The sequence below is a fragment of the Trichomycterus rosablanca genome, chromosome 17, assembly GCF_030014385.1.
Source record: "Trichomycterus rosablanca isolate fTriRos1 chromosome 17, fTriRos1.hap1, whole genome shotgun sequence".
Classification (NCBI taxonomy): domain Eukaryota; kingdom Metazoa; phylum Chordata; class Actinopteri; order Siluriformes; family Trichomycteridae; genus Trichomycterus; species Trichomycterus rosablanca.
In genome coordinates, this window is record NC_086004.1 from 16450348 (window position 1) to 16467870 (window position 17523).

The following is a 17523-nucleotide window of genomic DNA, read 5'->3' on the forward strand; positions in this document are numbered from 1 at the left end:
AGTCCTTCTTGTTGGATATTCTTTCTGGATATCAGACAGCTGGTTTTAATTGCCCAAGTCCTGGATGTGTAAAATGTAATAAAAAGTCCTTGTTGCTTTTGCAGTTTAGCTAGCAACGCTTCAGATGTGATTGCTCTCATTATATAAGTTCTTGTAGTTCTCTGTGTTCAGTACCATAATGTTGATTTAAATTGTAATTCTTAAATGGGGGTGGGAGTGGCACAGTGGCTAAGTGAGTAGCACTGTCGCCTCACAGCAAGAAGGTCCTGGGTTCGATCACCAGGTGGGGTGGTCCAGGTCCTTTCTGTGTGGAGTTTGCATGTTCTTCCCGTGTCTGCGTGGGTTTCCTCCGGGTGCTCCGATTTCCTCGCACAGTCCAAAGACATTCAAGTGAGGTGAATTGGAGATACAAAACTGTCTATGACTGTTCGATATAACCTTGTGAACTGATGAATCTTGTGTAACGAGTAACTACCGTGTCTGTCTTGAATGTATCCAAAGTATGTAAAACATGACGTCAAAATCCAAGTAAACAAACATAAATGGGGGTGGCACGTGGCTCAGTGGGTAGCACTGTCGCCTCACAGCAAGAATGTCCTGGGTTCAAATTCCCAGATGGAGCGGTTTGAGTCCTTTCTGTGTGGAGTTTGCATGTTTTCCCTGTCTCTGCGTGAGTTTCCTCCAGGAGCTCCGGTTTCCTCCCACAGTCCAAAGACATGCAAGCAAGGTGAATTGGAAATACCAAATTGTCCATGACTGTGTTTGACATTAGGGACTTGATTATGAATCTTGTGTAACATGTTAGTACCTGTCCTGTCATAAATGTATCCAAAGTGTGTAAAACATGACGTTAAAATCCTAATAAATTAATGAATAATTCTTGAATGGATTTACATCTGACTTCTGTAAATAAAAACTAAGAAGTCCATGTCTTGCTAAAACTCTATTGGCTCTTTCTATTTCACTCAAAGTTGTGTTTGCCAAAAAAGTATGGTAAAGTTGGATACACTTGCACACACAAATTGAAATGTAAATGTAAAAAAGCAGTCCCTTCAAAATGCCATTGTATTGCATGTAGGATATACACTTATTTACAACTGGTTTCTAATTACCACTGATCTCATACAGGCCGGTTGGGGACAGCCAAATGTGGCCCAGGGGCTGTAGAATGCCCAGGTGTGTATTTGTTGGCCAGTGTGCTCAATTTAAATACACTATAACTGAAGGTTTTTTTTTTCTTTAATTCACAAATGCGATAAGCATTATATATATATATATATATATATATATATATATATATATATATATATATATATATATATATATATACAGTATATACACTTGAGGACAAAATTATTAGCCCCCCTATGAATTTTAAAATTTCCCAAAGTCCTTTTATAACAGAGCAAGGATTTTTCAATATAGCATTTCTAAACATACTAGTTTTCTTTAGAAAGCATAAATTATTTTTATTTGCTTACTATAACAGAACTATTTGAAAAGAAACAAAAATCACCGGGGTCAATATTATTAGCCCCCTTAAGTACTGACTTTTTTATTGAGCCATAGCACAAACCACTGCTGTGCAATGGTGTGCTTTAACTTTGAAATGATGAAAGCTCATTAAATCAAGTCACAGCTGAGGGTTATCTCCCAATTTACACACAGTATAAAAGCTTCAGTAAGCATTTGAGCTGTCACTTGAGAAAGCATCATGCCAAAAACAAAAGAAATCAGTTTAGACTTGAGAAAAAGAATCATCGATGCTTACAAAGCAGCAGAAGGATATACAAAGTTATCACAGCGTTTCCAAGTGTCAAGAACTGGAGTGAGAAGTATTATTAAAAAATTCAAAGAGAACCACACAATACAGAACAAGCCTGGCAGAGGTAGGAAGCGCAATATATCAAAGACCCTGGAAAGAAAACTAGTGAGAGATGTGTCTGAAGACCCAAGAACAACTGCCAAGACACTAGTGAATGACTTAGCCAAGTCAGGAATTATTGTCTCAGAAAAGACAATCACTAGAGCCCTGCACAGGAATGAATTGTGAGGTTGCAGACCAAGTAAAACTCCACTCCTGCAGAAAAGACACCTTCAAGCCAGACTGAAGTACGCTAAGGACAACCTGGAGAAAGATTATGCATACTGGAAGCATGTCCTTTGGTCAGGAATCTTGTCAAGGTGGAAGGAATCATGAGGAAAGAAGGATATGTGAAGATTTTGAAAGAAAACCTTAAGCAGTCAGCAGCAAAACTTGGTCTGGGTCATCGCTTTCTCTTCCAACATGACAACGACCCAAAACATACATCGCTCCTGGTAAAGAACTACCTCCAGAAGACCAAAGTGAACGTTATTAACTGGCCTGCACAAAGCCCTGACTTGAATCCCATTGAAAATCTGTGGGGTGAACTGAAGAAGAAGGTTCATGCCAGAAGGCCATCAAATCTGGAGGAGCTTGAGAGATTTGCCAAAGAAGAATGGGCTGGGATTCCTCAGGAGATGCGTCAGAGACTTGTTGAAAACTACAGCAAACGACTGCATGCTGTTATCCAGCAAAAAGGATACACAATTGACTATTAGCATCAGGGAGGCTAATAATTTAAGGATACACAATTGGAAAAAGGATACACAATTAGGATACAAGGATACACAATATCCTTAATAGCAAATACAATAGCAAAACACAATAGCAAAAAGGATACACAATTGACTATTAGCATCAGGGAGGCTAATAATTTTGACCGTGGTAGTTTTTGATTTTGTGAAATAATTTCATTTCTGTGGGTAAGTAAAATGATGTAATCATTCAAAATAAAACTGGAATGTTTGAAAAAGCTGTGTTAAAAGTTATTTGCTCTATTTAACAGTACTTGGGAAATACATTTAAAACAATGAATTTTTCATAGGGGGGCTAATAATTTTGTCCTCAAGTGTGTGTGTATATATATATATATATATATATATATATATATACATATATATATATACAGTGTATCACAAAAGTGAGTACACCCCTCACATTTCTGCAAATATTTCATTATATCTTTTCATGGGACAACACTATAGACATGAAACTTGGATATAACTTAGAGTAGTCAGTGTACAGCTTGTATAGCAGTGTAGATTTACTGTCTTCTGAAAATAACTCAACACACAGCCATTAATGTCTAAATAGCTGGCAACATAAGTGAGTACACCCCACAGTGAACATGTCCAAATTGTGCCCAAATGTGTCGTTGTCCCTCTCTGGTGTCATGTGTCAAGGTACCAGGTGTAAATGGGGAGCAGGGCTGTTAAATTTGGTGTTTTGGGTACAATTCTCTCATACTGGCCACTGGATATTCAACATGGCACCTCATGGCAAAGAACTCTCTGAGGATGTGAGAAATAGAATTGTTGCTCTCCACAAAGATGGCCTGGGCTATAAGAAGATTGCTAACACCCTGAAACTGAGCTACAGCATGGTGGCCAAGGTCATACAGCGGTTTTCCAGGACAGGTTCCACTCGGAACAGGCTTCGCCAGGGTCGACCAAAGAAGTTGAGTCCACGTGTTCGGCGTCATATCCAGAGGTTGGCTTTAAAAAATAGACACATGAGTGCTGCCAGCATTGCTGCAGAGGTTGAAGACGTGGGAGGTCAGCCTGTCAGTGCTCAGACCATACGCCGCACACTGCATCAACTCGGTCTGCATGGTCGTCATCCCAGAAGGAAGCTGACGCACAAGAAAGCCCGCAAACAGTTTGCTGAAGACAAGTACAAGACAAGAACATGGATTACTGGAATGCCCTGTGGTCTGACGAGACCAAGATAAACTTGTTTGGCTCAGATGGTGTCCAGCATGTGTGGCGGCGCCCTGGTGAAAAGTACCAAGACAACTGTATCTTGCCTACAGTCAAGCATGGTGGTGGTAGCATCATGGTCTTGGGCTGCATGAGTGTTGCTGGCACTGGGGAGCTGCAGTTCATTGAGGGAAACATGAATTCCAACATGTACTGTGACATTCTGAAACAGAGCATGCTCCCCTCCCTTCGAAAACTGGGCCTCATGGCAGTTTTCCAACAGGATAACGACCCCAAACACAACCTCCAAGATGACAACTGCCTTGCTGAGGAAGCTGAAGGTAAAGGTGATGGACTAAACCCAATTGAGCACCTGTGGCGCATCCTCAAGTGGAAGGTGGAGGAGTTCAAGGTGTCTAACATCCACCAGCTCCGTGATGTCATCATGGAGGAGTGGAAGAGGATTCCAGTAGCAACCTGTGCAGCTCTGGTGAATTCCATGCCCAGGAGGGTTAAGGCAGTGCTGGATAATAATGGTGGTCACACAAAATATTGACACTTTGGGCACAATTTGGACATGTTCACTGTGGGGTGTACTCACTTATGTTGCCAGCTATTTAGACATTAATGGCTGTGTGTTGAGTTATTTTCAGAAGACAGTAAATCTACACTGCTATACAAGTTGTACACTGACTACTCTAAGTTATATCCAAGTTTTATTTCTATAGTGTTGTCCCATGAAAAGATATAATGAAATATTTGCAGAAATGTGAGGGGTGTACTCACTTTTGTGATACACTGTATATATATATATATATATATATACAGTGTATCACAAAAGTGAGTACACCCCTCACATTTCTGCAGTTATTTAAGTATATCTTTTCATGGGACAACACTGACAAAATGACACTTTGACACAATGAAAAGTAGTCTGTGTGCAGCTTATATAACAGTGTAAATTTATTCTTCCCTCAAAATAACTCAATATACAGCCATTAATGTCTAAACCACCGGCAACAAAAGTGAGTACACCCCTAAGAGACTACACCCCTAAATGTCCAAATTGAGCACTGCTTGTCATTTTCCCTCCAAAATGTCATGTGATTTGTTAGTGTTATTAGGTCTCAGGTGTGCATAGGGAGCAGGTGTGTTTAATTTAGTAGTACAGCTCTCACACTCTCTCATACTGGTCACTGAAAGTTCCAACATGGCACCTCATGGCAAAGAACTCTCTGAGGATCTTAAAAGACGAATTGTTGCGCTACATGAAGATGGCCATGGCTACAAGAAGATTGCCAACACCCTGAAACTGAGCTGCAGCACAGTGGCCAAGATCATCCAGCGTTTTAAAAGAGCAGGGTCCACTCAGAGCAGACCTCGCGTTGGTCGTCCAAAGAAGCTGAGTGCACGTGCTCAGCGTCACATCCAACTGCTGTCTTTGAAAGATAGGCGCAGGAGTGCTGTCAGCATTGCTGCAGAGATTGAAAAGGTGGGGGGTCAGCCTGTCAGTGCTCAGACCATACGCCGCACACTACATCAAATTGGTCTGCATGGCTGTCACCCCATAAGGAAGCCTCTTCTGAAGTCTCTACACAAGAAAGCCTGCAAACAGTTTGCTGAAGACATGTCAACAAAGGACATGGATTACTGGAACCATGTCCTATGGTCTGATGAGACCAAGATTAATTTGTTTGGTTCAGATGGTCTGAAGCATGTGTGGCGGCAATCAGGTGAGGAGTACAAAGATAAGTGTGTCATGCCTACAGTCAAGCATGGTGGTGGGAATGCCATGGTCTGGGGCTGCATGAGTGCAGCAGGTGTTGGGGAGTTACATTTCATTGAGGGACACATTAACTCCAATATGTACTGTGAAATACTGAAGCAGAGCATGATCCCCTCCCTCCGGAAACTGGGTCGCAGGGCAGTGTTCCAGCATGATAATGACCCCAAACACACCTCTAAGACGACCACTGCTTTATTGAAGAGGCTGAGGGTAAAGGTGATGGACTGGCCAAGCATGTCTCCAGACCTAAACCCAATAGAACATCTTTGGGGCATCCTCAAGCGGAAGGTGGAGGAGCGCAAAGTCTCGAATATCCGCCAGCTCCGTGATGTCATCATGGAGGAGTGGAAAAGCATTCCAGTGGCAACCTGTGAAGCTCTGGTAAACTCCATGCCCAGGAGAGTTAAGGCAGTTCTGGGAAATAATGGTGGCCACACAAAATATTGACACTTCAGGAACTTTCACTAAGGGGTGTACTCACTTTTGTTGCCGGTGGTTTATGTAGAGAAATAGATGGACTACAGTCAGTAATTGTAGAACTAAAAAGTGATTCTATATGGTAAGTGGAGCTGATAAAATGGACAGTGTGTGTAGAAACCAGAAGGTGGTTTTAATGTTATGGCTGATCGATATATTTTTTTTTAAGATTTGAAAAACTTGAAAAAAAACCCATCCTAGTTAAAACATTAAACATGATGCAAAAAATGTGGACTCCTATTTTAACTATTGATATATTTTGCTGTTTACTGTTTAATTATGACAAAGAATATATTGTACGTATATTTGTTGTTAACCAAGTTGTAATCTTATTGGTAATTTCAGATTGAAGCTGGTCAGTATTGCACTTTTGTCATTTCCTCTGATGGTTCTGTTCGGGCATGTGGGAAGGGAAGCTATGGCCGCCTTGGACTAGGTGACTCCAACAACCAGTCCACTCTTAAAAAGCTGACCTTTGAACCCCACCGTGCCATCAAAAAAGCTTCCTCCTCCAAAGGCTCAGATGGCCATACACTGGCATTCACAAGTGAGGGAGAGGTGTTCAGCTGGGGTGATGGAGACTATGGCAAACTGGGTCATGGCAACAGCTCCACACAAAAATACCCCAAACTCATACAGGGACCCCTTCAAGGCAAGGTACTAAACACCAATTCATGTATACTTAAATTATTATTTCAGTGGTGATGGGGTTAGTGCATTAGACCGCTGGACCACCTGAGCACCTAAAATGTAGATGCTTTTGATCTTTTTGATTAAATACCATTACAATTAAAAATGAAATTTGACATTTTGTACAATTAAATTGACAGAGTCAATATGCTTACTTACTCTTTAGCAGTGTCAATTACTAAGAAGTTCTAAATTCACCAGTGGTCCCAGACTTTTGCCTCCACATGTCTTATGTTAAACAAGCTGTGACTTTTTGTGATTTTAGATTGAAGCCAAGTAGTACCATACTGTGTAAAATAAAAAAGACTTCTGTTGAAAGATTTAAAATCTGTGTACTTTGCTGTGTGCGTGTGCGTGTGTGTTTTATAGGTCGTGGTGTCTGTGTCAGCAGGTTACAGACACAGTGCAGCAGTTAGTGAGGATGGTGAGCTGTACACATGGGGAGAAGGTGACTTTGGAAGACTTGGTAAATTAACATTCCTCTTCATGCAGAAATAAGGATTTACAGTGCCACCAGAAAGTATTCACACCCCTTCACTTTTTCCACATTTTGTTACGTTACAGACATATTTGAAAACCGATTTGAGTATAGTTTTCTTTTAAAAAATCTACATGAAATAGCCCATAATGACAAAGTGAAAACATGTTTTCAGACATTTCTGTAAAGTTATTAAAAATGTAAACATTTAAACGTAATAGGTATCCACCTACACACCAGAAGCAACGGAAAGCTGTTTAACTTAGCCCGCTTGAGATCCAGGACCAAGGTTCGAACAGTATTAATTAGAGAACTGCTATTCGCGGATGATGCAGCCCTGACTTCCCACACAGAGGAGGACCTCCAGCAGCTGATTAATCAGTTTGCCAATGCCTGCAGAGAGTTTGGACTGACTATCAGCATCAGGAAAACCAAGGTACTGAGCCAGGATGCCCCTGCACCACCATCAATTATAATTAACAAAGAAGTACTAGAAGTCACGGACCACTTCACCTACCTGGGCTCTATCATCAGCAGCAACCTGTCGCTTGACAGAGAAATTGACAAGTGCAGTGCAAAGGCTGCCGGTTTGATGTCCAAACTGAGCAAACGAGTATGGGACAACAATCTGCTGACTCTAAACACCAGACTCGGGGTGTACCAGGCCTGTGTCCTCAGTACCATGCTGTATGGCAGTGAATCCTGGACGACCTATGCCAGACAGGAGAACTGCCTCGAAAGCTTTCATCTCCGCTGCCTACGGAGAATCCTCGGCATAACGTGGCGAGACAAACGCACCAATACCGCTGTCCTGGAGCAGGCTGGCTCACAGAGCATGCATCTCCTGCTCTGTCTGCGTTGACTGCAATGGCTGGGCCATGTGCATTGAATGAAGGACGGTCGCATACCAAAGGATGTCATGTACGGTGAACTGGCCACAGGACGTCGTCCAGTAGGCCGCCCGGCACTACGATTCAAGGACGTCTGCAAGCGCGACCTGAAACTCACCGGCATCGACTGCAACAGCTGGGAACTGCTCGCAGACGACCGTGTTGGCTGGCGCCACAGTGTTCGAGAAGGGGTCAAGAGAGGCGAAAAAAAACGCAACCAACAGCTGGAGGACCAAAGACAACACAGAAAGCAAAGTCAGCAAACCCAGGCCTCTTTCCCACACTCCAACTATGTCTGCAATACTTGTGGTAGAGACTGCCACGCTAGGATCGGATTGCTCAGTCACTCCAGACGGTGCCATCAACAGGACTGCTCTTGACCGACCAAGGCGCTACCATTATCTCACGAGATAGACGGATGCCAATTAATTCACACCCATGGCTTAATATTTTGTTGAAGCACCTTTGGCAGCAATCACAGCCTCAAGTCGTCTTGGGTATGTCTGTACAAGCTTGACACACCTGTTTTTGGGCATTTCCTCCCATTCTTCTCTGCAGATCCTCTCAAGCTCAGTCAGGTTGGATGGGCAGCGTCTGTAGACAGCCATTTTTAGGTCTTTCCAGAGATGTTCAATTGGATTCAAGTCCGGGCTCTGGCTGGGCCACTCAAAGACATTCACAGACTGCTCCTGAAGCCACTCCTTTGTTATCTTGGCTGTGTGCTTTGGGTCATTGTCATGTTGGAAGATAAATCGTCGCCCTAGTCTGAGTTCCAGAGCACTCTGGAGCAGGTTCTTGAAGAATCTCTCTATATTTGGCTGCTGTCATCTTACCCTCTATGTGGACTAGTCGCCCAGTTCCTGCCGCAGAAAAACATCCCCACAGCATGATGCTGCCACCACCATGCTTGACAGTAGGGATGGTGTTAGCCAGGCGATGAGCAGTGCCTGTTTTTCTCCAGACATGACGCTTGTAGTTCAGGCCAAAAAGTTCTATTTTGGTTTCATCAGACCAGAGAATTTTGATTTCTCTGGTCTGAGAATCCTTAAGCGGGCTGCCATGTGCCTTTAATACCCCTTTCCACCAAAAAAAACATGGTTCTTGAACCGGTTCTGTCCAGGTTTCTCAGAACCTTGGTGTTCTGTAGAGAACCGATGCGCGTTTCCACCAGTTTTTAAGAACCAAGCAGCGTCATCAACGGTGGGCGTTACTTAACCAAAGTTAAGAGTAGTAATATCATGGCGGAGCGTGTAGTTATGTTTCGTATCTCCTGACCGCCAGGGCGCTGCCTAGTAGTGGATAATCCCGCGCGTGCGCGCTTCAGACCGAGATATTTTATACCAAATTAGTCACACGTGACCCCTGCAGTGATGTCACTTACTGTATAATACACCTGTGACTCACGCAGTCTTCCTCTTTTCTCGCCTCGCCTTCAAGACCGTAGCAACCAAATCCACCTAGAGTGCGCTCAGTGTGAGAATGAGCCAGAGAAGCTGTGTTTGTTACTGGATTTTCTTCATTTCGCACCCGGAGATTACTCGGTGTGGAGTAAGCTGAACTGATACTGTACGTGGAACTCTTATGTAAGTTACGTAAGTAACGCTTATGTACTACAGGAGTTAGTTAGCGCTAACCTAGAGTAACATTCGTTTTTGTGTGGAACGCACTGCTCGAAAAGTTACAACTCCGAGCACTAGCAGCGCATTTCTCTTCACCTAGAGTTTATTCTCGGTGTTAAGTGAAGCCAACACTCATTCACTGTATCGAGTAGATTACTAGTAATAATTTAGCGCTTTCATCTAGAGTTCTGTACTTGGTGTTAAGTGACATTGCTTCTCCGTTCGAGTTAGCGAAAAGATTGCTTTTACATTAGCAACACAGCCTTGTCATCTAGAGTTTCACACTCGGTGATAACTGGAAAGATTATTTGGCGTTCAGTGTTTCACCTAGAGTTTCATACTCGGTGATAACTGAAAAGATTACCTGGCGTTCAGTGTTTCACCTAGAGTTTCACACTCGGTGTTTTGTGAGCTGACAGCTCGTGATATTATAACGATAGCATTGCTCAGCGTGTGTACCATGGTCACGCCGTTTTCACCTCAAGTTTGTACTTGCTGCAGTTTTTTTACTCTTTTTTAGTACTACTCAGTACTAGGAGTGAAACCGCGATATCAACAACGCAGAACCGTCGTGTGTTGAACGGTTGTAACCAGTGCCTTGCTGCCTTGGAGCCTTGGTGAACCCGTGTATTGATTGTGCGATTATTGCATTAGACCGCCGCCGAGAAAGGCTAGCGGGGCTAGAGATTGGGTGCGAGGCTGCGTTACCAGCTCCTCAGCGCGGCACGAGCAACACTGCAAAGCGGCCCTCGGAGGGACCAGGGCCTATGCAGAGGAAAAAGAGAAGGTCCATAGACGCAGTCGTGCGTCATTCTGTAGTCTTCGTTATGCCCATATTTGGAGACCCGGGTCTAACTCAGATTTCCTATAGGAAAAATGAACGGGGTTTTCAAAAAAATTTACTCTAACGCATCCTGTGCTAAATAAACATGTTCAGAACCCTATACGTTTTGTCCTATGTACATTTTTCTCCTGTACATCACTGGATCCTCTGAATTACGAGGTTGTTAAAGGGTCGTAATACTAATAATGCTACACAAAAGCTAATGCTACTGCACATTAATTAGATGTCACTGAACTACACCAATCGAATCAACGGAACGAGCGGCTCGCTTTTGTTGAGTACAACCGAAGGAGTAACACCCAACCATCCTTGCTTGCTACTTGATTGTAGCTACCTACTAAAAATATCAACCAAAACTTGTGAATATCACACCACAGTTACACTGGTGAATCGCGCTGCTTCGTGCGGTTATTTAAGAGGCTTATAAATGAAAAAAAAAAGAAAACATTAAGAGGCTTCCAGTTTAGTGACGTCAATTCAGTGCACAGTAGCATTAGCTTACATGTAGCAATATTCATATTTTGACTTTTTAACGACTTCATAATTCAGAGGATCCAGTGATAATAGACAGAAGAATCTCCATAAAACAAAACGTAACAGCTTTGGAACATTTTTTATGACTACAGGATGCAAGAGAGGCAATTTGCGAAATCTCCATTCATATTTCCCATTCAAAATTTCTCTTAGACCCAGGTTACCAAATATGGGCATAACAACATGGCGTGGCCTACAAAATGACGACATGACTTCAGTGGTCTGTGGCGCTGTCGGAACGCATGGGCTTGTTCTCCGATGAGTTGTCACAGTTGAAGTCGTTATTTATGCTTAGTGACAAACTAGATGCTATAGTATCCCGGAGCAAAGCATACCAACCAAAGCAGATGATGCACTTTCTATAGCAGCATCAAATGCCGGATTCTTCAGGTCTTTTTCTACAGCCGGGTGGTTCCCCGCCGGCTGCTTCAGCACGGTCGGGGTCTCTCTCTGCTTCGCACTCATGGAACTCCGAAGCCAGTGCTCCGACAGCCATTCCTGCACACTCTGCTCAAGTGCAGAGCGCCTTAAAGTTGGCCTTGGCCAAACTAGGACTTGATGCCCCAACTCCAACAGCCCCAAAAACTAGTAAGTTCTTTATGCACGCTGTCCCACCCGATAACTTCTCTATTCCTGCCGGAGAAGACCTTACTGCCGAATTCACAGCTGGGTTCCACACGTGTAACCAGTGTTCGTGGGCAAGTGCAGCAGAGCTGGCTCTACATCCATGGTGGATGCTGCTTCCATGGGACTGAGCCAGATGCCAACGGTGGATGCTTGTGTGGTGTCTAAGGTGGTGTCTGCTGATGAAGCTTTACACCCAGACCCACGTTGTCCCAGTGCTGAGTGTAGACGCACTGATGGGTTATTATATAAGGCACATGACACTGCCACTAGGATGGCCAAAGTAGTCGACACTCTCTCTTCTACTCTGGCCTTGCAGTCTTCTCTACAAGGTACTGATAGTAGTGGACCTGTGGGTGAGCTCTTAAATACAGCCCTACAGTCAGTTGGCTACTTGGCCTGGAGCCATGGGAGGCTGATAGGGACACCGATTCATGGGCACCGTCAAGTGTGGTTGGCCTAATCATCACTTTCTGAGGCCTGTAGAGCATCACTCAGGCCACTGCCCCTGGTGCCAGGGTGTGTTTTTGGCCTTCTAATCAAAGAAGCCCTTGAACGCTGCTCTGCTTTTTTGGAGGCCTCCAGAACTGAAGCTTCTCGAGGTTGTCACCGCTTTTGTCGCTCAGAAGTATCAATCTGCCCTTCATTCACGTACTTGCGGGGCTCAGAGCAACAGTCAAGACCTATGGCATAGAATGTGCCATGCCAGACAATATCATCTGTTTGTGGGACTAGGTCAATGCCGCGCCACCCCTATCCTAAGGGGAGCGCCGCCCATAACCGTCGCTGATGAGCTTCAGCCGGTGGAGGAACCGCTGAAGACCCAGTGCATGACATGTTGGGAAAGTATGGCTACAGATCAGTGGGTTCTCAAAGCCATGTCATTAGGTCACAAACTGTAGTCCACCATCGGCCACCCCATCAGTTCCTTGCCAAGGGTAACTTCAATGACAAACAAGTTCTTGCTTACACTCTCTCTCAGGAAGTTTGTTCCCTCCTGAGGAGAGGAGGTGGCGGATTCTCATGTTCAACCAGAGGGCTTCAATTTATCATTTTGTTGTTCCAGAAAGGACGGAGGCTTCCGGCCAATTCTGGACCTCCGTCGGTGGAATTCTTACCCGAAGGGTCTTCCCTTTCGAATGCTCCAGCAGGCAGATCTGATACCCCTCATGGATTAACAATCCTTCCTTATCTAGACGACTGGCTTGTGTGTGCCCCCCTCAAGAGCACGGGCACTTGTGGACACACAGTGGCCGCTGATTTGCATCCAAGCGCTTGGCTTAGCAATAAACTGGGAGTAGAGCATCCTCCTCCCTGTCCAGAAGATCCAGTTTATTTGCAGGCTGCTAGACTCCTTGTCTATGGCAGCCTCACTTCCCGGGACCCGCACACGAACAATCCTGTCTCGTGTGTGCCGCCCGAAACTAAGCATGGGAGTTCTGTTCTTAAGGCTACTGCATCTCCAGGGCCTACTTACGGTGGCTGCACAGGTTGTTACGTTGGGGAAACTCCACGAAACCTTTTCAGATATGGTTCACTTCTCTCAATCTGGATCCTGTATGCCACAGGCATATGTAGGTCCACGAAGAGTGTCTGCCAGCTCTCAAACCATGGCGCTCTCTAAAAGTTCATCTTGTCAGGGGTGAACATGGGGCAAATACCCACACGCAGGGAAGCGGTGACGACAGATGCGTCAGCTTCCGGCTGGGGGACGTGTGGAGGCACAAGTGGTTCACGGCACTTGGTCTATGAGCCAAGCTCGAAAACACATCAATATCAAGAACTATGTGCCGTAAAACTTGCCTTGGAATTCTTTTTCCCAAAGTTTGCAGGGCAGGCATGTGTTGGTACACACTGACAACCTGAGCATGGTTTATCATATAAACCATTGCGGTGGCACCAGGTCCTGAACGCTCTTGTATCTGGCAAGGAGCTGTGGACATGAGTACATCCGGAGTTCCTCTCTCTGCAGGCTGTTCACCTGGCAGGGACGACCAATGGGACAGCGGACGCTCTCTCGAGGCAGTCTCTGAGCCCCAGTCATTGGAGACTTCACCCGGAGGTGGTTCACCTAATATGGGAGAAGCTTGGCCAGTCATGGATGGATCTGCTCGCTTCACAGGACACAACTCATTGTTCGCTATGGTTCTCGGAACACCAGTGGGACAGCCCACTCGGTCAGGATGCATTACCCCACAACTGAGATTTGCTGTTTGCATTTCCTCTGCTCCCTTTCTTGTCAGCACTGCTGGGCAGAGTTCAGGAGGTGGGCCACAAGGTTCTTCTGGTAGCCCCTTGATGGCCAAGACAACCATGGTTTTCCCTGGTTACTGTCTTACTTCGGGGTACTCTGTGGAGGCTCCCCCTAAGAAAAGACCTCCTCTCACAACTGAAGGGTCAAGTGTGGCATCCACGACCAGAATTTTTTCCAGCTTTGGCTGTGGCCATTAGGGCTGACAATGAACTCTCCTCATGTCTTCCAGGAGGGCGAAACACTATCCTAAATGCCAGAGCAGCATCTACTCGAGCTTTGTATGGTGGTAGATGGCAGTCATTGTGAACTGGTGCACGGAACAGTTGGTTGATCTTCCTTCCTGTTCTGTGGAAACAATACTTTCCTTCTTACAAGTGTTGCTGGACACTAGGAGGTCTTCACCCACTCTGAGGTTCTACGTGGCCGCTCTATCGAGCCAATTGACCTTGAATAACGGTTCATCTCTGGGCTCACACAAGCTTGTTGTGGCCTTCTTAAAAGGTGCAAGGAGGCTTAGCCCCCCCCCCGTGTGATTCGTCCGCCACCATGTTTGCAGTGCTCAGTTGAGCCTCTAGACCAGGTTGGTCTCAAGTGGTTGTCCCTTAAATCAGCATTTTTGCTGGTTATTGTTATGGCGAAGCATGTTTGCGAGTTGCATGCGCTTTCGGTTAGCCCAGAGTGTCTCAGGTGGGGCCTGGATGGGGCATCTGTTACCTTGAGACAAAACCCAGCTCTTCTTCCGAAAGTTCTCAGGACAGAATTTATTAACCAGTCTATTAGTCTGGTGGTATATAACGATCAGTCTGACCCCAGGCATCAGCTCTTGGGCCCTGTCAGAGTGTTGAGATGCTATGTATCTGCTATTGCGTCTGTGCAAAAGGCAGATCAGCTCTTGTTTGTTTCTCGGACGCTAAGCGTGGTCATTGCTTTTCTAAGTAGCGAGTCTCTTGCTGGCTGACGGTGGTCATTGAAATGGCCTACACGGCATCCAACCGTCCTTTACCCGCATTGTCATCTGGTCACTCTGTCAGAAGAGTTTCCACATCTTGGACCGCTTTAAGAGGGGTCCACTTTGCGGAGGTTTGTGTGTTTATCTTCATGTACGTTTTTCACGCTTTTCCAACGTGAATGTTGCAGCCTGGTCTAGCTTGGCACCGGCTGTCCTGTCCCTTACCACGAGTGGAAGTTGAAGCACTCCTCGTGACGGCGTGGGCATAAATCATCCACTACTAGGCACCGCCCTGGCGGTCAGGAGATACGAAACATAACGCTAGTTACGAATGTAACTGTGGTTATGTGAATAGTGGATAACTGCCAGGGTTCCTGGTCACTCGGAGTGTGCGAGATGTTCCAGGTTCCTGAGGAAGACTGCGTCAGTCACAGGTGTATTATACAGTAAGTGACATCACTGCAGGGTTCACGTGTGACTAATTTGGTATAAAATATCTTGGTCTGAAGCGCGCACGCGCGGGATTATCCACTACTAGGCACCGCCCTGGCGGTCATCCACTACTCACATAACCACAGTTACATTCATAACTAGCGATTATGTGCGAGCATTTGTGCTGCTGTTACAGATGTTTGTTTTTATGTAAAAAGCATCGATCTAACAATCGGTGATAAGAAGACGTGACGTGTTTGTCTCAGTTGTTGTTTTCTTTAGTTCATTAACGTGAGATGCGTTTTGCGCTTCACTTTCACCGTGACTCTCGGCTCAAATAACCGATTTGCTCAGCGCTCAGCTTGATTGGTGAAAGATCACTAAAGTTCCACAACACGAACAAACATCTGTGTGAAATAAACATCAAATCTACTCTAAAATACAACATGTATCTGTGTTTAACTGGATTTACTTCATGTGTGGTGTCTATGCAGCTCGGGGAGCTGAAAAAGCTTCACGCTTTATTTTTCACGTTATGCTGTTTCCGTTCTGTCCGGGTCACTTTTAACACGTAATATCACACAATTCACCTTTTTAAAGGCGCTTTGAAAATATCAGCGGCAAACTGGCTCAAAATGTAATCATTTGTTTTTTTTTGTTTTTAAAAAAAAATAATTTAGCGCGTCCAATTTTTCATCCCATCAGTCAATCTCTCATTATACCCGTCCCTGCTCTTGATTGGGAGCAGGGATACGCCACGCCTCCTCCGATACGTGCACAGCCAATCGACCGTCTTATCACCCACACTTGACGAGTGGAGCGCGTCAGAGTACTGTGCACGGAGGATCACACACTCCGCCGCACCCCCTCCCGTCTCCATGGTATCCATGCAGGCGCCCCCAACCAGCCAGCAGAGGGCGCCACCGCCCCATTCCTGAGAGAGTATCCCCTCCGGTCTAAAGTACCCCCCCCCACCCACCTGAACAACAGGCCAATTTCTTGTTCATATAGCCGCCCAGCCTTTCGACCGGTGAAGGCAGAGCTGAATTCGAAACGACGCTCTTTCGACATCCAGCTCTGGTTGCAGCGCGTGTTTTTTACCGCTGCGCCACCTGAGCGGCCACAGGTGAATTTTAAAAGATAAAAATGCAGCATTAAGCTCCATACGAGACACCAGCTGACGCCATTGTTGCTAACGCTATGCTGTACAACACGATACGCCCACAGATGATGTCACGGTTCTGGCTGAAAAATCAAGTATTCTGTGGTGCCAGATTGGCCTGCTAGTTCGCTGTCTGGAACCTCTTTTTTTCGGTGGAAACACGCGGAACCTGTTCAAAGTCAAGTTCGGGAACCAGAACGGGCTCCGTGCTGCGTCGATGGAAAAGGGGTATTAGTTAGGAGTGGCTTCCATCTGGCCACTCTACCATAAAGGCCTGATTGGTGGAGTGTGTTAGCAATGGTTGACCTACTGGATGGTTGTCCTATCTCCACAAGGGAACACTAGAGCTCTGCCTTAGTGACCAATGGGTTCTTGGTCACCTCTCTGACCAAGGCCCTTCTTCCCCAATTACTCAGTTTGGTCGGGCGGCCAGATCAAGGGAGGGTTCTGGTGGTTCCAAACTTTTTCCATTTACGAATAATGGAGACCACAGTGCTTTTCGGGACCTTCAATGCTGCCGAACTTTTTTTTGTATCCTTCCCCAGATTTGTGCCTTGACACAATCTGGTCTCGGAGGTCTATAGAAAATTCCTTTGACTTCATTGCTTGGTTTCTGCTCTGATATGCACTGTCAACTGTGAGACCTTTTATAGACAAGTGTGTGCCATTCCAAATTATGTTCAATCAACTGAATTTACCACAGGTGGTCTCCAATCAAGTTGTAGAAGCATCTCAAGGATGATCAGTGTAAACTGGATGCACCTCAGCTCAATTTTGAGCGTCATAGCAAAGTGTGTGAATACTTATGTACCTATTATGTTTAATGTTTACATTTTTAAAAGATTTACAAAAATGTCTAAAAACATGTTTTCACTTTGTCATTATGGGCTATTTCGTGTAGATTTTTAAAAAGAAAACTATACTCAAATCGGATTTCGAATATGTCTGTAACGTAACAAAATGTGGAAAAAGTGAAGGCGTGTGAATACTTTCTGATGGCA

General features: G+C 45.1%; 1 protein-coding gene across 3 annotated transcripts in view; it reads left to right on the forward strand.

Annotated features, from left to right (window-relative positions):
• herc1 (HECT and RLD domain containing E3 ubiquitin protein ligase family member 1) overlaps nt 1–17523 on the forward strand; it is a 96708-nt gene that overhangs the window by 12208 nt on the left and 66977 nt on the right. For all 3 annotated transcript variants that reach the window (XM_063013252.1, XM_063013253.1, XM_063013254.1), the window contains exons 5-6: nt 6392–6703; nt 7106–7202. In XM_063013252.1, the coding sequence (XP_062869322.1) occupies nt 6392–6703; nt 7106–7202 (409 nt within the window). The remainder of the gene's footprint in view (nt 1–6391; nt 6704–7105; nt 7203–17523) is intronic.